General features: G+C 38.9%; 1 protein-coding gene across 5 annotated transcripts in view; it reads right to left on the bottom strand.

The window, feature by feature from the left end:
- The window catches only part of osbpl6 (oxysterol binding protein-like 6), a 60,116-nt gene that overhangs the window by 36,897 nt on the left and 2,494 nt on the right, over positions 1 to 20,725 (bottom strand). For 4 of the 5 annotated variants that reach the window (XR_001813000.3, XM_017470838.3, XM_017470841.3 and 1 more), the window contains exon 2: positions 5,270 to 5,529. Coding sequence is in view for 4 of the 5 variants with exons in the window: in XM_017470838.3 (XP_017326327.2) it covers positions 5,270 to 5,410 (141 nt within the window). In the remaining variant the exon portion in view is untranslated. Of the gene's footprint in view, positions 1 to 5,269; positions 5,530 to 15,471; positions 15,951 to 20,725 lie in introns of those variants that run through there. The other variant, XM_017470839.3, reaches the window with a different exon arrangement.

The following is a 20,725-nucleotide window of genomic DNA, read 5'->3' as shown; positions in this document are numbered from 1 at the left end:
GCAGTGAGGTCAGACATTCCACAACCATCTCTAGTTGCCTTTAAGTGGAGTGATCTGGCCATGACAGACAGTACACAGACAAAGTGAGTGACCACAGGAGCCTTAAATCATTTAGTGTCCATGTGAAAACACAAGATTTCAGATGCCTTTCTAACTTCAACAACATATGTTTATCCAAATATCCAATAAACAAATCACAGGGGTGAATCCCATTAATGTGTGGTGGCCTGGGAAAACCTGTCTGATGTAGCTGCAGATTTATCTGCCTACAACATATTTTGACATCTCTAATTTAAGAGAACAAATACAGTATCTCACAAAAGTGAGTACACCCCTCACATTTTTGTAAATATTTGATTATATCTTTTCATATGACAACACTGAAGAAATGACACTTTGCTAAAATGTAAAGTAGTGAGTGTACAGCTTGTGTAACAGTGTAAATCTGCTTCCCCCTCAAAATAACTCAACACACAGCCATTAATGTCTAAAACGCTGGCAACAAAAGTGAGTACACCCCTAAGTGAAAATGTCCAAATTGGGCCCAATTGGGGAATGGGGAGCAGGTGTGTTAAATTTGGTATCATCGCTCTCAAACTCCCTCATACTGGTCACTGGAAGTTCAACATGGCACCTCATGGCAAAGAACTCTCGGAGGGTCTGAAAAAAAGAATAGTTGCTCTACATAAAGATGACCTAGGCTATAAGAAGATTGCCAAAGCCCTGACACTAAGCTGCAGCACAGTGGCCAAGACCATACAGCGGTTTAACAGGACAAGTTCCACTCAGAACAGGCCTCGCCATGGTCGACCAAAGAAGTTGAGTGCATGTGCTCAGCGTCATATCCAGAGGTTGTCTTTGGGAAATAGATGTTTGAGTGCTGCCAGCATTGCTGCAGAGGTCGAGGGGTGGGAGTTCAGCCTGTCAGTGCTCAGACCATACGCCGCACACTGCATCAAATTGGTCTGCATGGCTGTCGTCCCAGAAGGAAGCCTCTTCTAAAGATGATGCACAAGAAAGCCCGCAAACAGTTTGCTGAAGACAAGCAGACTAAGGACATGGATTACTGGAACCATGTCCTGTGGTCTGATGAGACCAAGATAAACTTATTTGGTTCAGATGGTGTCAAGCGTGTTTGGCGGCAACCAGGTGAGGAGTACAGAGACAAGTGTGTCTTGCCTACAGTCAGGCATGGTGGTGGGAGTGTCATGGTCTGGGGCTGCATGAGTGCTGCCGGCACTGGGGAGCTACAGTTCATTGAGGGAACCATGAATGCCAACATGTACTATGACATACTGAAGCAGAGAATGATCCCCTCCCTTCAGAGACTGGGCTGCAGGGCAGTATTTCAGCATGATAACGACCCCAAACACACCTCCAAGACAACCAATGCCTTGCTAAAGAAGCTGAGGGTGAAGGTGATGGACTAAACCCTATCGAGTATCTGTGGGGCATCCTCAAACAGAAGGTGGAGGAGCACAAGGTCTCTAACATCCACCAGCTCCGTGATGTCTTCATGGAGGAGTGGAAGAGGACTCCAGTGGCAACCTGTGAAGCTCTGGTGAACTCCATGCCCAAGAGGGTTGAGGCAGTGCTGGAAAATAATGGTGGCCACACAAAATATTGACACTTTGGGCCCAATTTGGACATTTTCACTTAGGGGTGTACTCACTTTTGTTGCCAGCGGTTTAGACATTAATGGCTGTGTGTTGAGTTATTTTGAGGGGACAGAAAATTTACACTGTTACACAAGCTGTACACTCACTACTTTACATTGTAGCAAAGTGTCATTTCTTCAGTGTTGTCACATTAAAAAATATATTCAAATATTTACAAAAATGTGAGGGGTGTACTCACTTTTGTGAGATACTGTATATTTCTCAAACCCTTTAAATGTGCCTAGGTTTTCTGCAGAGAACACATTGAGTAATGTCACAATTTCAAGGGGGAGACAGATGCAAGTGCAGATTTCAAGTTTAATAAAAGTCAAACCAAAACACCAGAAGACACTATGAACACGTGAAAATGAAAACAAACACAAAACAATACATACGAGACGAGAGCGCATAACATGGCAACAGAAAACAATTAAAGCAAGACAAGGAGTGCAGTGCAAACTGTGACTATACACACACACACAAGTGCTTGTTAACATGAATGAGAATCAGGTGCAGGTGGTCATGTGACAGTGATGCAGAGGTGCAGTGGCTGCTGGGAACTGAATCCAGCGTTCCTTCGGGATATCCATGACAGCTAAGGGCAGGGCAGGGCAGGGCAGCTCTGCACACAAGTTGTTTTAAAGCCTGGTTCACACTGCACTGACAGACAGCAAACAACGGCAACAATCACCAACTTTTAAAAGTTGGCTGTTGGATTTAAAATGTTGGGAAACACGGCCGTCATGTTCACACTGCCCCAACAGACACCGACAAACTTTTTTACGGACAGTCAGACTGGTTTAAAAATGGATTTTACCGCAATCCAAGTTTTCCTATTACTGGTGTCTTTACGTGTCGCTCTTCCCCTGAAAAGACAAATAGTGAAGTGAGGGCGGTTGTGGGTGAAGCCTTGGCTGTGACGTGAGAGTCTTGGAGCTAACTTAAATCTATGCAAAGAACTGCAGACAGAGGATGTGCAAAGCTTTCACAATGTTGCTCGGTTTGTTTCAACAACTCAGAAAAAAAAAAGACATCTTAAGGTAGGATCTGTGATAAGTTAGGACCATTATTAGGCCCTACATTATGAACAATATTTTTACGCAAATGTAACCAAAACACTAGATGTTCCTTAATATGGGTAAAAAAACAACAACCCACAATTGTATTTAAATGACACATCGATACATAATTTATCCTCCTCTTCTGATTCGTCCAGATCTGCCATTTTACCCACAACAATGACTTTGCGTGCCTAGCGCCTAGCGCACGGGCTTTCATTTCTATGGCACTGGTTGTGTTTGTCGGTGCAGTAAGAACTAGTCTTAAGAGAGCTGTCCTCATGCAGTGAATACCATGCTGTTAACCAGTTGTTGGTTATTTCCCAATAGCGTAGTGGATGTAATCCTAATAGATTCCGTTTATATATGGTGTAAGTACCAGCTGTCAATTTATATTTGATGCATATGATAATGAGTCTTTATTTATCACATATACATATGCACAGTGAAATCCTGTTCTTTGCATACCCCAGCCTGTCAGGAAGCTAGCGTAAGAGCGCAGAGTCAGCCATGATACATGGCCCCTGGAGCAGAGAGGGTTAAGGGCCTTGCTCAAGGGCCCAACAGTGGCAGTTTAGCAGTGCTGGGGCTTGAACCACCGACCTACGATCAGTAACCCATAGCCCTAACTACCAAGCCACCACTGCCCCCACTGTAACATTGCATGGTAAGACTAATTTTAAAAAATGGATTGTGAAAAATATTAGGCTGGAAAATCATCTGTCCTTTTTAAAATACGATGTAAAATATATTATTATTAAACTTGCAATAACTACTGAATGGGTGTTTGAATAGCTTGTTTGGTGTGCATGAAGAGGTATTTATTAATTATAGGTATGGAATTATTCTATATTTAAACAAACAAACAAACAAATAAATAAATACATACATACATACATACATACCAGCTGCTTTCAGTCAATCTCTGTATTGATGTGTTTTAGTGGAATTGGTATCTTCTTTTTCACTTTTGAGAGTAACCAGATTTTAATATTCCTAAACTTGACTTGTGATTGAAATATGTGCAAATAAAACACAAATTTCAGTTCAGGGAAGCACCATGTAAAGGGATTTCCCAAGATGCCACACACATGCAAAACACCATGCCACAAGGTAAACAGCATTAAACAAGATGAATGGTGCACTACATGTAACGGGGAGTACACATATAAGTTTAGATATCTCTGTCTATTCTAGGCGACAAGTGGGAAGGGTATGTTACTTCTTCTCCTCATTACTGTGTGTAGTTATTTTGGCACCGATAGACAGTCTGAATGCTGAAGGATCTGATAAATATCTTAACACAGCTATTCATTATACAGTACTTACCGCAGACATAACATGTGCATTAGGCTCACACTTAAACAGAGCAACCAAAAGCTTTTTCTCATTAGTCAGGGTATAATAAAACTAAACAAATCCGACAGGGTAATGTCCAGTCCTTCGGAATGCATAAGATTATAGCATTGACATGCTTACAGTAAAATACATGACACATTTCAATACCAATTTACCATGAATATAGTTTCCAAAGTGCAAATACAAATCGTCAGATTTTTTACTAGAGGAAAAGTTGGGCCACAAATAACACTGATGCCAAATGTAGTTGATCAGCTTCGACATGTTTAGTGTCTGACATCTGCTTCTTTAGTTTTTGCACTAAAGCTACGAGGCAGTGTAGCCTTAAATAAGGGACGCTTTCAGGAACATCAGAATGATGTCTAAATCACCTGATAGCAGTTATTTACATTGATCAGAATTACTTAATTTAATAATTGAGAGTCCACAATTATTTGTTCGTATATTTGAAACCTAATTATTTCACATATTAAAAATCATATTTTTTGTTTCAAAGGCCAAAACTGTGATAGTTTTAGCTCAGAGATACCATTGGTTTCATAAAACAGCAGATTCAATAAAATTCAAACAATATTATTCATTATTCTAATGTACAATCTTCATCTTCAAACTTTAGGCAGCAGCTGTACTGTGGGTGTATTGCTAAAGTAAATATTAGCAATGAGTCTGATGCTTGCAAAAGTGTTTCTGGCTGTTTTCAGCAATGGAGTGTACTGTTGTCTATTTTTATAGTTAATAGTGTATCATGCAGAAGCCACATAATCAAGTTTATTAAATGAATTACCAATTCAGCACAGTTTTGAACTACGTTAGTTTTGCAGCTTCAGTGAAAAACTATTTTCAAGAGCAAAATCCAGACTGCAAACACGTGACGGCTGATTGATTATATTTAGAACTACTGAACTAGTGCATTAATCATAAAAACAGTTGTTAAGATATTAATGACTCCTCTGAGAGCTCTAGTTGTTTTCAGACTGTCATTTTTAAGGGTTTGTGTTTCATGTCGCAGCATTTCGCCACGCCAATCTCCTGAGATTGGTGGGTAATTATACAAAATTACTAAATACAGCTTCACTCATCCCAAATAAAGCGTCTACTATTATAATATAATTACAAGGCAATTGAATGCATCCATTAACAACTGTTTGTCAGATCCAAGGTTTTCTGTTTTTTTTTGTTCCAGCGCCTTCTCACCTGTCTGCTGTCTCTCTGCGAGGAGGAGGAAGAGGAGGCACTCTTGTGTGTAGGGGTGGAGCTCTTATGGACAGGCGTGGCACTCCTCTCTTCCATACTAGCAGCACGGCCTTGATGACCTCGCGAATGGTGGTGTGCCATGATGACAAAAGCAGCCCTCGTGCTCTCTCTCTGTCTGTCTTCCCTCAAGTTCTGCTCTCACCACTGGCAAACAACATGACCAGAGAAAGCTGCCTCAATGGGGACTTACAGCCTCACACCTGAAACATAAAAGAGCAAGATTAACACAAAAGTTACTGTTGTTAAAATAAAGGAAGGTATTTGTTGGATGTCTGCACAATGTCGTTAGTCAAATGCAACTAAGTGGTTAGTCAAATAGAATTCTCCTTTGCCTATGACTACTAAAATAACAAATACGTAAAACCACGATCGGATGTAAGATATCCAATAACATCAGGTGTATATAATCAGCTGAGTAAATCAAATCATTTGTAACATTAAATAAACTCACTTCAAGCCTTCCAGGGTTTATGAGTTGACTCCTGCTTTCTCTGAGACGCTAAGCCCAATCAAATACCTTTATGCAAAGGTTACGATTCCTCAAATGAGTCACTGTGCAAAACACCTGTGTGCTCGGTGTCCTCAAAATAACTTCACTTCAACTTTCATACAGATATATTTATATTTTCCTCAATGATGATTTTTAACTTTTTCATCAAGCTGACTCGTTGCTGAATGTCTGTATATAATTTAAACTGACTTTTGTTTTTAAATACAAAGAACAACAGCTTTACTCTAAATGCATCTTTGCCTTAATTCATTAATTAATCATAATTCATTCATCTTGAATATAACTGCTATATCCCATTCAGGGACACACTGATTGATTCTGGAGGCTATCCTGGGAATACTAGGCATGAAGCAGACATATGTCCTAGATGAGAACAAGGAAAAGTGGAGAACCTAGAGAAAAACCCATGGGTAGAAGCTCACGATCAAACCGGGGACCCTGGAGCTCTGAGACAGCAACTCTACCCACTGCATCACTGTAAAATCATGTTAGACATTAAAATTTCATATAATTACTTAATATTAAATATATACTGAAAAAGTATATATATTATATATTTACATAAATATATATATTTACACACACATGCACACACATACACCCACTATACTTCCTGTCAGTCAGAGTACTGAAAAGTAGCCGGTCACACAAACATGGGGGCTTTTTTACTGACTAAGGACGTCCATACACACATATGCATATAAATGTCTTTCAGTCATCTTAAAGGTACTCCCTTCTTCACTCACAAGTATTGCTTTTTACTACTCATACTATTCTTCTAGTCTTAAGCCTACCCAAACATACAGACACGTTATATTTATCTGAGTGTGTGGGAGCCCCTGCATGTATCATTAGGTGAAGAGGAGCAGGACTAACAGAAGCCAACGACAACCACAATTACAGAAAATTCCCCTAATTACATGTGGGTGTTATTTATGCTCTTAAGTGCACTGTTGTTTCTAATTAATATGCACTACTGTACAATTTTCCTTACTGCAGAAACAACAGGGGATATATCACCAGTCAAGGCTTTTCATTAGTCATAACACACCTGCATTGCCACATTTCCTCTGTATCATTCCTTCATTTTTGTGTCCAAATTACTGGACTGTAATGAGGGAGGTTCTCGTATTCCACCTACACCAACACCCACACCCACGGCAAGCTACTTCTCACCATTGTAGAATGCAGTAACCATAGTGATTTCCCAGGAAATCCCTCGTTCTTATTATTGTAATGCAAAACATGAAGGCACCATAATCAAATCATTGTAGCTCAGGTAGCCTCTATGGAAATGTTACAGATGGCAGCAGTGCTTTGAGATCATCTGTTACTTATTGCATATGCTTACAAACATACTGGTGGTAGTCACCAGAGCCTACGATCACTGTAAAGGAAGCTGTAAGTGAACAGTCTGGGTTATAAATGTGAATGCATTTTGAAATTACTGACAGAGGGAAGTGCATAATGTTGTGTAATTGCAATAGTAGAGTGTGTGTGTGTGAGAGAGAGACAGTACTGCGTACTGCAGAGACAGATTCTGCCTCTGTATCTGTATTGATTAGCGATTCGGTGAGAAGCAAAACCCTGTCCAGTTTAATTACTCCCGCAGGAGATTCCACGCACTAAGGAAAAAAGCATTTCCTACACGCTCATTAAAGAAAGCTCCAGCCAAAACCCTTTCGAGGTTTTTCATCTTAGGGGATTTTCTCTCCCAACATTCTGTAAAGCTTCATAAGAAACCAGCATTAGATTATTTCATCTGTCACTAAATGGTTCTCTAAACCTCGGTGCTTCTCTTTCTGTTGTTATTGTAGAGAGGAGCTCAATAAGAGTAAAGAAGCTACTGATCTTCAGTGATAAGTGATACTGCTTATTTTATAGGATGCGGTTACTGTTACAATTACATCTCAAAACCCTTCATAGCATTCTCATTATAACATATATATTGTAAATTCTCAAACTCGCATGAATAATAAAAGTTTGTCTTGCTAATTTTGAATATGCAGTCAATGGAATCCAAAATTACCACCACTTAGTGAAAATTACACATGCAAAGAACGAAGAGGTATTAAATGCATTTTTTCACTATACGCTGGTTTCGAAAATACCCACACAATTAATATTTGGTCAAATAACAGCACTGAGAATCTTCCTATAATGTCTAAGAAGCCCCTTTATATTCTTATATATATTTGTGCATGTGGAGTTTCCTCTTTAGCTCAGACCACAGGTTTTCAAAAAGTTTTGATCCTGTACACCATTCCTGCAAAGTATTTACATGTGCATCTAAAAAAATTGTAATGTAATTCAAAAAGTGGAACTTTCATATATTCTAGATTCATTGCACATAAAGTGAAATATTTCAAGCCTTTTTTTTATTATATTAATCTTGATGATTATGGCTTACAGCTCATGGAAATCAAAAATCCAAGTATCTTAAAATATTAGAATAAAGAATTTAAAATACAGAAATGTCGACCTTCTGAAAAGTATGTTAATTTATGCACTCAATACCTTTTGCACGAATTACTGCATCAATGCGGCGTGGCATGGAGGCAATCAGCCTGTGGCACTGCTGAGGTGTTCTGGAAGCCCAGGTTGCTTTGATAGCGGCCTTCAGCTCGTCTGTATTGTTGGGTCTGGTGTCTCTCATAGATTCTCTATAGCGTTCAGGTCAGGTTAGTTTGCTGGCCAATCAAGCACAGTAATATCATGGTCAGAAAACCAGTTACTAGTAGTTTTGGCACTGTGGGCAGGTGCAAGTCCTGCTGGAAAAGGAAATCAGTATCTCCATAAAGCTTGTCAACAGGGGGAAGCATGAAGTGCTCTAAAATCTCCTGGTAGACGCTGCATTGACTCTGGACTTGACAAAACAGTGGACCAACACCAGCAGATGACATGGCACCCCAAATCATCACTGACTGGAAACTTCACACTGGACTTCAAGCAACTTGGATTCTGTGTCTCTCCACTCTTCCTCCAGACTCTGGGACCTTGATTTCCAAATGAAATGCAAAATTTCTTTCATCTTCCCCATGATTATGGTTGTGTATACTGAACCAGTCTGACAGATTAAAGACTCAGGAAACCTTTGCAGGTGTTTTAAGTGAATTAGCTGATTAGAGCTCTTCTCAGGTTGACATTTCTGTATTATAAATTCTTTATCCTAATATTTTGAGATACTGGATTTTTGATTTCCATAAGCTGTAATCCATATTCATCAAGATTAAAACAACAACAAAAAAAGGTTTAAAATATTTCACTTTGTGTAATGAATCAAGACTATGTGAAAGTTCCACTTTTTGAATTGAATTATGGAAAAAAAGAACTTTTCCACAATATTCTATTTTTTTTAGATGAACCTGTATGTGTTAAGGTTCCTGAGTGCCTATCATCAGGACAGTGCAAGTTTAAATCTTGACCATACCACAGCCTTTATTAATTCCCCTTTGATTATATGAGCAGCAGCCCAGATGAAGCATGTGTTAGCCCTTCACTTTGTTTTATAGTTAATTTGGATATTGGTTTATATCATCATCACTTTCATCATCATGGTTGATGTATTTTTACTTTGGTGTAATGATCTCTGACATTAACCATAATGTTATTCAACTACCCACTGAGAGTGGTGCTAGTGGGAATGAAGCAAGGTCTCTCACATCCTCATCTGCACACTCTACTCAAAAAGATCAGCGACCAAAGCGTCAATGTTCATGCTTGACATATTGACAAAGATGACAAATTGGTTGCTAAGCATTCCCCCTAAATTGGCAGAACTGTGTTCTATAGCATTGCATTTTGGAAAGAAAAAAAAATACGTTAGAAAAGCATCACTTGTTCTTTTTGGTTTAAAGAGCTGACAGAAAGCTGACCATTATCACAGAGGTTTGAGATTTTTCTCCTCTTAAACACCATAATAACTGCACTTTCAATGTGAGAATGGCACACAACCAATACAATCTCATGGGAATAAAAGAAAGAAGATAGATAGATAGACAGATAGATAGACACACAGAAAGACAGACAGACAGACAGTAGATAGATAGATAGATAGATAGATAGATAGATAGATAAATACAGACAGACAGACAGTAGATGGATAAATAGACAGATATATATATATAGATAGATAGATAGATAGATAGATAGATAGAGATTCAGCATCAACCAACAAATTAGCACCAGAAACGCAAAAACACAAACATTTCAATAAACAATCTGGATTTTTCCTTTAACATCCAGTTACAGACAACCAGATACTTGTCTAAAAATATCCAGGTAATTAGCAGAAATCATCACAAGGGCTTCCAGACCATGAACCGCATAAGAGCCCAGAAGTATCAATGATTCCTAACTTGACTGCAATCTTCTTTTTCGCCAAACATCAATGATGCTGATGGATAAAAAAAATTCTAGTTTGGTCTCATCTGACCATGAAATAGTATTTTACCTGCTGCGTAGTTATAACATTGCATGTGCTATCTCTACTATATCTTTTTATATCAAGGACCACGATGGAAAAAAGTCAATGACTTATTTGTGTTCTCCTTGACAAAGACAGAGAGATGTAATCTTGCTTTGTATTGTCAAACACACTATAAAAATTGCTGTCTATTGTAAATGTCAGGCACAGCATTGTGTGGGTGCTCCTCACCGAGTTTGTATTCTAACCCTGACTGTACTTAATATATTATTTATATATTTAGATATTTTAATATATCAATTTCTCACCTGGTTTTCCCAGTGATGAAGGATTATAGATTTCTCACTGATAACGAACAATAATATAAACTTGCTAACAAACCCCAAACAACTCTATGTCCGTGCCTTTTGGCTTGGCTCAGATAAATTACCTTGACATTCACCCAGTCGCATCCCAGATCATCCTCAACGATATTACGTGCTTACACAACACCTGTCAGGTTAGCTTTTACGTTACATCACATTAATCAAATTGATGGGACTGTTGTTTGGAAGAGTTCACCTACATTGTGCTTCTCACCTTATGTTACTATGTGTGCTAATGAAGTGTGGGATGCAAAGGGATTCAAAATTGAACAGGACAGATTGGCAGCTACACACTAACACATACTTCATATGCAGTGATAATAAAGTGCCTGTATTTAGCATATTTTAAAGCTTGATCTTACAGCTTCTGCTGCTCCTTGAACCCTGCTGTCTTATAAATTAAATGAGAATTGAGTTTTTATCTAGATGCAGGTTTTACACAATAGACTCGTTAAACACACTATTAAGAAATAACCTTTACTGTTGTTAGAAAGAGGGACACGACACTCTGTATAATGTTTCGTATTCTCAACAATTTCTCACTAGAAAGAAAGGCAGAAGTAGTTAGGGCTGTGAACTTCTGACTGGAAGGTTGAGAGTTAGAATCCTAGTAATGCCAAGCTGCCACTGCTGAGCTCAACTGTCAGTTGCTTTGGATAAGCTATCAAAGTCGCCTTGTCCATCAAATGAATTTAAATGTCCGTACGAAAGAAATCAAGGCCTGAAAACAGCTTCAATGCGAACATGTAGACAGTGTTATTGACACAGCTTGAGATGTGGCTGGTTCTTCTCAGGAAAGGAAAAGCAGGTGAGAGCATTCTTGGCAAAATCCAATCTATGAGATGTGAGCAATAAATCATGATGATTACATGATCTTGTGTACTTCTTAAAGACTGTACAATGTGTGTATATATACTCGGTGTATATTTTTCTATGACTTTTGTACTTGAATTTCAGTTCTACCTGTATATTTGTTCCTTTATTATGCTCACAATGTTCCCTGATGACTTTCTGTGTGCTCTGTTTGGGGTGTGTGGGTGTTGTTGAGCAATCAGTACTGAGAATAACAACCGGCTCAGAGCTCATTAATGATGTCCAGACCGGGGCACTTCTGCCTGTCACATCACCTTTGCACAGTAATTAATATGTGATCAATCAAACTAGACAGTCTTTATATTGTTACAAATGCATTTTAGTTGATGTTCTGAAGGAAGTACCTGTTCTAGAGAGGTCCCAATAAACCCACATATGCAACTCTTTGTTTTCTCCATGTTCTTTCAGTGAAGATGTCACTGGTGCGCCTGTGTCACTGGTTCTCTTCTGACTTACTGAGTGCTGGCTCGGTGCTGTGGGACATGGTGGGACGCCTTAAATAATATATGTGTATGTCTGTGTTTGTGATGAGTCGGCCTTAGCATTTGTCTGCCCAAGCATGCTTACTGAGCAGGTTTCCTCTGGGTAAACCCAGCACAGATGTATCCTGTTGTCAAAATGTGTATCAGCCTGAATCAGCAGCTTCTTATATGGCTGCAAAATTATCCTAATTGCGTATTTACAGAAACTGTGGATTAATCCTGGGACAATTAGTGAACACAAAAGGACCATAATCACACAAAGGACCACAAAGGACCATAATCAATGCTCCTACAGTATCTCACAAAAGTGAGTACCCCTCACATTTTTGTAAATATTTGATTATATCTTTTCATGTGACAACACTGAAGAAATGACACTTTGCTACAATGTAAAGTAGTGAGTGTACAGCTTGTGTAACAGTGTAAAATTGCTGCCCCCTCAAAATAACTCAACACACAGCCATTAATGTCTAAACCGCTGGTAAATAAAGTGAGTACACCCCTAAGTGAAAATGTCCAAATTGGGCCCAAAGTGTCAATATTTTGTGTGGTCACAATTATTTTCCAGCACTGTCTTAACCCTCTTGGGCATGGAGTTCACCAGAGCTTCACAGGTTGCCACTGGAGTCCTCTTCCACTCCTCCATGATGACATCACGGAGCTGGTGGATGTTAGAGATCTTGTGCTCCTCCACCTTCCGTTTGAGGATGCCCCACAGATGCTCAATAGGGTTTAGGTCTGGAGACATGCTTGGCCAGTCCATCACCTTCACCCTCAGCTTCTTTAGCAAGGCAGTGGTCGTCTTGGAGGTGTGTTTGAGCTCGTTATCATGCTGGAATACTGCCCTGCGGCCCAGTCTCCGAAGGGAGGGGATCATGCTCTGCTTCAGTATGTCACAGTACATGTTGGCATTCAGGTTCCAGTAATCCATGTCCCTTAGTCTGCTTGTCTTCAGCAAACTGTTTGCGGGCTTTCTTGTGCATCATCTTTAGAAGAGGCTTCCTTCTGGGACGACAGCCATGCAGACCAATTTGATGCAGTGTGCAGCGTATGGTCTGAGCACTGACAGGCTGACCCCCCACCCCTTCAACCTCTGCAGCAATGCTGGCAGCACTCATACATCTATTTCCCAAAGACAACCTCTGGATATGATGCTGAGCACATGCACTCAACTTCTTTGGTCGACCATGGCAAGGCCTGTTCTGAGTGGAACCTGTCCTGTTAAACCGCTGTATGGTCTTGGCCACCGTGCTGCAGCTCAGTGTCAGGGTTTTGGCAATCTTCTCATAGCCTAGACCATCTTCATGTAGAGCAACAATTCTTTTTTTCAGATCCTCAGAGAGTTCTTTGCCATGAGGTGCCATGTTGAAATTCCAGTGACCAGTATGAGGGAGTGTGAGAGCGATGACACCAAATTTAACACACCTGCTTCCCATTCACACCTGAGACCTTGTAACACTACCAAGTCACATGACACCGGGGAGGGAAAATGGCTAATTAGGCTCAATTTGGACATTTTCACTTAGGGGTGTACTCACTTTTGTTGCCAGCGGTTTAGACATTAATGGCTGTGTGTTGAGTTATTTTGAGGGGGAAGCAGATTTAGATTGTTACACGAGCTGTACACTCACTACTTTACATTGTAGCAAAGTGTCATTTCTTCAGTGTTGTCACATGAAAAGATATAATCAAATATTTACAAAAATGCGAGGGGTGTACTCACTTTTGTGAGATACTGTATATTTGACGGATTCAGTGGAACAAATGCTCTGATCTGCACACGGATGACGAGCCTGAGTGAGAGATTAGTTAAAGTGATACACTGCAAACACTAATGTTTTACCTATTCTAAGATAAATAACTTACAAAAACAGGACAGTTTGCCTGGTAACCAGGACTGGAACAATTGCTGAGTGATACTTGCTGGTGCTCTGTAACCAAGCCCAGGAACATGGAATCTTGAACTTGAACTCAATACTACTATCTTCCTTCTAGAGGACACACACACACACACACACACACACACACTCACACACTCATACACTCACACACGACATTGTAGCAGACATAGTACATCAGATGTAATAGATACTGAGGGGGAAAATGATTCTTTTTCTCTTGTCTAAATTTAGCATTCAGAACAGAGTAGGGTTAGCCCTACTTTAGTGTATACATAGACACACACAAGCCCACACCCACACCCACACACACTTCCTATAAAAGAATGCACTGCCATACATCTCAGTATCATTTCATGTTTTAACTAGCTTCCTCTTATTACTATACAAGGATGTTATAGTGTCACGGTTTGACATGTAATGATGTCATCATACGCTAACGTCTCTGTTGAATTTTTAAAAATGCAATTCCATCTATTATTTACCCGCTCAAGTTTTTTTGGCTTAGCAGTGCTGCACACTGTCGTGCTAGTTTGATGATTTTTTTTTCTCTGCGTGTACTGCCTTTCCTTGCAGCCTCTCTTTCCTTCACCTTATAATAATGTCATATCATATCGTACTGTTTGATACGACGCTCTACGAGATTCAATATGTCTGCTTACCAAACAATACATTCAACAGACTACATAATGAAGTAGGCTATTCATCGTAAAATACTGCTTATATTACATCAAGCACATGCTCCTTCTGTGACTTCTGCTTTGTTTCAAATCAGGAGAGGCCACAAGGGGTTAAAAAACCCCCAACATGTTTCCCCTAAGCAGGCTGTTTTTCACAATCCAATACACCAGCATACTAGCTGGTGCTAATGACATGCATACACACACATTCACAATCAGCAAAACTGTAGTAAAATAAACAAAAATGCAGTTAAACTAACTTTGATTATACTTTTCTTTAATGTGTACAAAGGCAAAGAAGTATTTTTTTCAACAGCCTCATTCAGTACCATTTAAATTATGATAAACTAATAAAAAAAAAAATACATGACCATACCGACGACATCTCAGACAAGTGTATCGTGTAATTATTCATCATGATATCGATATTATTTCGATATATTGCCCAGTCCTAACACACACACAGTTTCTCTCAGTCTGATTCAATGTGGGTTAAAAATAAATAAATCACTGTGGTGACTGGGAAGTTTATATTAAGTATTAGAATGCAGGTTTCAAAAACATGTTTGAGCACCAAAGTGCTGTACGATATTCACAGCACAGCTAGCTAACAGCAGTATGTGAAATACAGTGCCCTGTGTTTTAGACACTTCCCTCTTGAGACTGACACCAGCAGGATTTGACAATGTTGGGCTAGTTTTGAAACAACAGTTCATAAACACGTGTTCACCATGATGAACTTGTCTCCAATGCAAAGATTTAGAAAAAAGAGGGAAAATCATCATATCAGCAAAGCCTTAGTATTTAGTACTTAGTTTAGTATTGATTGTGCATCTCATTTCCCAAGTCTAACAACTCTTAAAGGGATATTTCACCAAAAATGTAAATTCTGTCATCAATTACTCACCCTCATGTCGTTCCAAACCTGCAAGACTTTCGTTCATCTTCAGAAGACAACTGAAGATATTTTTTAATGAAACCTGGGAGATTTCTGTCCCTCCATTTACAGTCCAAGTAACCAAAAAAAAGTTCATGGAGGCATCATAAAAGTAATCCATGACTCCAGTGGTTTAATCCCAATTTTATGTGTGCATTTTGTGTGCATCAAAAACAAAAATGAAGTCTTTATCTGCAAAATATCTTCACTTCTGCATCGATCTCCGACATGCGTTCACGAAAGAACCACGACACATGCGTGCTGTGTTGACGCGAATGCAGACAGAAAAACCATAAGTCCTCCTCTATGTCGAAATCTGCAGACATCTTTGTAAGAAAAATTGTTCTATGTGACTCAGTTCGTGTACAGCATCCCTCTTCCTCTGCTGTAAACAGTGCAGCACTACCAGGTCCCAGGAACGGAGAACTGATTTCGACATGGGGAGGACTTGAGTTTTTGTTTTGTTTGCTCTCGCGGACATTTTTTTGTCTGCATGTGCATCAACACAACGCATGCGCTGTGGTTCTCTCTTGAACGTGCATCGAAAATCTATGTGTAAGTGAAGATATTTTGTGAATAAAGACTTAACTGTAGTTTTTTTTTGCGCAAACAGAGCATTCGTATCACTTCATAAAATTGGGATTAAACCACTGGAGTCACATCGATTACTTTTACGACGCCATTATGAACTTTTTGGAGCTTGAACATTTTTGTTACTGGAATGTAAATGGAGGAACAGAAACCTCCCAGGTTTCATTCCAAATATCTTCATTTGTCTTCTGAAGATGAATGAAAGTCTTATGGGTTTGGAATGACATGAGGGTGAGTAATTGCTGGCAGAATTTTCATTTTTGGGTGACTATCCTTATAAATAAGTGTCCACATTAATAAATCAAAAATATATATATAAAAAATAGTTGGCATTATAGCCTAAATACTGAAAGCCACCATCATCTTCATTTCACTGCTTAATGATGCACATTGAACAACTGGGGTTCCCTTTCACCGGAACTAATGGCTATGTTAAAACAGAAACAATAAACCTTTCCCATGACTCAGCAGAATCCATATTGCCTACATCAAGGCCTCTGGAGTAACAGGAAAAGCCTCTCCCAGCCTGCTTATAGCTCCTGTTCACAGGAAGCCAGATCCCACCTCTTCACAACAAAGGTCACCGCTTACACCTACACTACCTTAAGCTGTAAATGCACAAAACCACTGAAATGCATCTTTCTCTAACAGTTCACATCTGGACGAAGCAGTTCCTTCATCTTCTTTCTTCAGCCGTAAACTGTTTGAAGTAGAACCACTAATGTTTTGTAATGCTCTGAAGGACAGTGAATGAATCAGAAAAATAACAGTGTGAAATAGGCCTGCGTGCTTGTCTTTTGAACTGCCTTATCCTAGTTCATTAAAAGAAAAAAGGGACAGAGCCCAACTGAGCCTTTGAAAAGACAGAATCAACAAACTTCAGTGTCTATAGAACCATTCAGGCTAATATCAGCCATATGAATAGAAAAGGGCACTTCAGATAGAATTATTATTTGGATTTGTCAAAGTATCTGTCACCCAAACTCACATGCAAAATGACATATGGTACAAAACATTAAAGGGAAAAAGCATAAGATCCAGTGCTTACATCTAGCTGCAACTCTATATTTATTTATTGTATAGAAATTATAAATAAAAAGACAATTATTCATCCACTCATTCCTCTTAAGTAACAGCTTTATCCTGGTATCTGGAGCCTATCATGGGAACACTGGGCACGAGGCAGGGATACACCCTGGATGGCAGACACTAACACACTCAGATTTTTGTATCCATCAAAATGAAAAACCCCCAAAGCTTATGGTCTGTGTCATTTAAAAAATATATATAGCTCTTCGGAAACAACTTTGTCATGGAATGTGACTTACAGTACAAAAGCATCTACAGTAGGGCTGCAACTAATGTTTATTCTCATAAACTATTAACGGCTGATTACTTTTCAGATTAATCGGATAGGGGGGAACTTTCAGTACCATTTTTTGGTTTATTTCAAATATAAACCACAAACTGAGTGTTACAAATACAAACCACCCATATAAAACTTATAAAATTATAAAACTTTAACACAACTGTTTGTCCAATTATATACTAGTTTATATTATATATAAGTATTTATACATTAATTTAATAAATGCACAAAAAGCACTGAATTAAACTACAGTCCTAAATTAATAATAAAAACTCACTTTCACGGAACCTTGTGGTTTCTGTTGCTCGCTGCCTTTAGACATGTTATTTTACTTGTGTTTACTTTGATCACAGTGTTTTAATTAGACATTACAGATCTTACTCGTGCTCCCACTGTGTATCAGTGCATCTACACCATGCGTGAGGAGCAACGCAGCCTTGTTATTAACAGGTCACTTCCGTTATAATAAATGACAGAAGTTAGGCTACACTGCAAGCGTGCAAATCCAGCAAATAATTGCAATAAACTGGAATTAAACCAAATCTTTACCTGCACCAGTTTCCCCAATCCCTTGAACAGTGCAGCATTTTGGATATAAACGTTTGTGCTCATGCATCACTGTCGTGTTTCTGTGCTACACAAACTCCAGTAGTTTACAGGCTACAGTCTTCTCTGCGGTATTTAATATAAAATACTCCCCTGCCTTACGCCTCCGTCTAATGGGTACTGAGGTCATGCTGAGTATAAAAGGTAACGTTGACATAAACAGTAAACTGAATAAATTTATTTTTGTTGACTCTGAGTATCTGCTAAAGCTAGTGGCGTCACAGTACTTGCATTTGACATCATGTGCCATCGACTGGGAAACGGCTTATACTTCTTATACAGTTAGTAAAAAAACCGCTCGTGTTCCATTTGAGATGATATTACCTTTCTAAAACCCATACACTACACGGTAGAGTGCACAGTACATAGTGTAAGTGTATAGTACGTCATTTGGGACACAACTTTAGCATTTACTCTCCGGTGCGTGTTTTCAGAACAGAAGTAGCGCAGTGAGTAAACGCACCCTGTACCGCACGCAGACCAATTAATCGATAATGAGATTCGTTGATAACGATTTTCATAATCGATTATTATCGATTAGTTGTTGCAGCTCTAAAAGCATCCTTCAGTGTTCTCCACTGTTTTTGTGTAAACTGCCTTATTTAATAGTCAGGGTTTTCTCACAATCAAAAAAGCACACAGTTCATATAACCATAAAGGAAATTATTCTAGTCAGTGCAACTGCAGCAGAATCGCAGTCACAGGATCCTGCTAGCCAAAAAGATATACAGAACACAGATTTTTTTTTTTTTTTTTTTTTTAAAGAAGAAGTCAAAAACTGTATAAAACATCAGTGCTTTGCAACCCATTTCCCTCCTGGTTGTTAAAAAAAGTCCTTCAGATATTTTGCTGGGTATCGTAAAAAACAGCCATGTAATAAGTTCTCCCACTGAGGGATAAAGCAAGGAACCAACGCCTAAGAAAATTAGCCTTCTGTGTCATTCTAATCTATCAGATATTACCTGATGGCCAATCACATGATAGTACAATGATATGCTGTCTCCCAAATGTCAACATATTTGTGTCATGTTCTTAAAGTAGGATAGGATTTGCTTACATGTCATATTTCACATTAGACTGCTTGAATAATGAACTAATGCTGTTACACAACTGAGTAACTGACTAACAAACCTCTATAATTTTAGGCTTAAATTCTGAACTGCAGGTGTGTGTGTGAGTGTGAGAATTTGTGTGCATGGTGACCTGCAAAGGAAATATCGGGCCTCGTTTATAATGCTAGATACAAATGGATTCATTTGTAAATCATTCATAAGAGCATTCATACAAGAAATTTGTTGTTCATGAAAGGCCCCTCATTTTGGAAAAAATGTTCGTTTCCTACTCATGTTCGTGAGTGTGTGTAAATTTACGCACGAGAAGATTTACGCAGATGTAAACCCTGACTGATAGAATTTGTATGGATTACTACTCTTTTATTACTACATTACTACAAGTTCAGAGACTAAGAATACCATCGAGAAAATTTTGTGAAACCCAGACGTTTTATATTATTAGCATAATTACAGAATATGAAAAATAAAGAACGCAAGGCAACACAAACCCATAAATTGAGACAAATAAAACTTGTCATTCGATTAATTCAAAACAAATGTCTTTGTATAAACGGAGGACAGGATGGTTTGTCTGCCATAAGCCATGAACAAATGCCTCAGCTGACAAAAGATTTAGCCCACGTCAGGATGAAAGCTGTCTTATAAATCAGTTCAGTTTGCCATGGCATCTTCTTTTAAAGCTATGCAACAATTCAGATCCAGCACATCGGCCGAGACGCTATTTAAAAATAGCTTGTGGATTGCAGTTTCCCTGTGTGATGTGCAGTTTTCATGTCACATCATTTTCTCTGCACATCACTTAATTCACACCTAACTGTTAAATATTTTTACTGGCATAGAAGTGAGTTAAAATAACTTCCACTTCAGCCTTTTCTTTTACCATTTTGTAGTCATTTCATGCTCCCAGATGTCTGTGCTTGACCTTTTATGGAGTTTTGTAGGTGTCACTAAATGCAACTGAGCTGTGCCAGGAACAAGCTTTGCACTTCATGGGTGATCAGCAAAAGCACGCAAGTACAAAGAATACCAGTATTTCTTTTTGTAAATCTGCCATCAATTCTTAGATCGGTTTGGCTTAATTTAGCATTTACACACAACTTTACTGAAAGATGGATAAATGAGGCCCATTGTCTGTGTGTATGTATGTATGTGTATACAGATGATTTAAGATAAGGGCTGTAGCAAGGGTTTCACTTCAGAAAGCCATACAATGCTGAACCACAGCATCACAAACTGGACAAAAAACAAACTATACGACATTATTAGGGGTATATGACATTTTAGAGACACTGAGCTGGCAAATTTTGCAATGGATGCATATTGTACTCTGGAGCAACTAATTATCCAGGAGGGGAAATAAACTCCAAAAAGCACCCCCTATTTATTGGATTTTAAACACTCAGCAAACAGTAATGAAATTCCACTTAGGCCACATGATGAGAGGTTATAAGTCATTACAGTACATTTATCTCAGCGCACAGTTCTGCTTTTTTTGTATGACCATGTGACTGGCAGGAATCAGCATATTAGTTATTATTCTTATACCCTTCAGTATCAGTCAGGTCCCCCATGTCTTTAGGTTTTA

This window comes from Ictalurus punctatus, chromosome 6 (genome assembly GCF_001660625.3).
Source record: "Ictalurus punctatus breed USDA103 chromosome 6, Coco_2.0, whole genome shotgun sequence".
In the NCBI taxonomy this organism is placed as follows: domain Eukaryota; kingdom Metazoa; phylum Chordata; class Actinopteri; order Siluriformes; family Ictaluridae; genus Ictalurus; species Ictalurus punctatus.
This window is presented reverse-complemented; position numbering and strand designations above follow the sequence as displayed.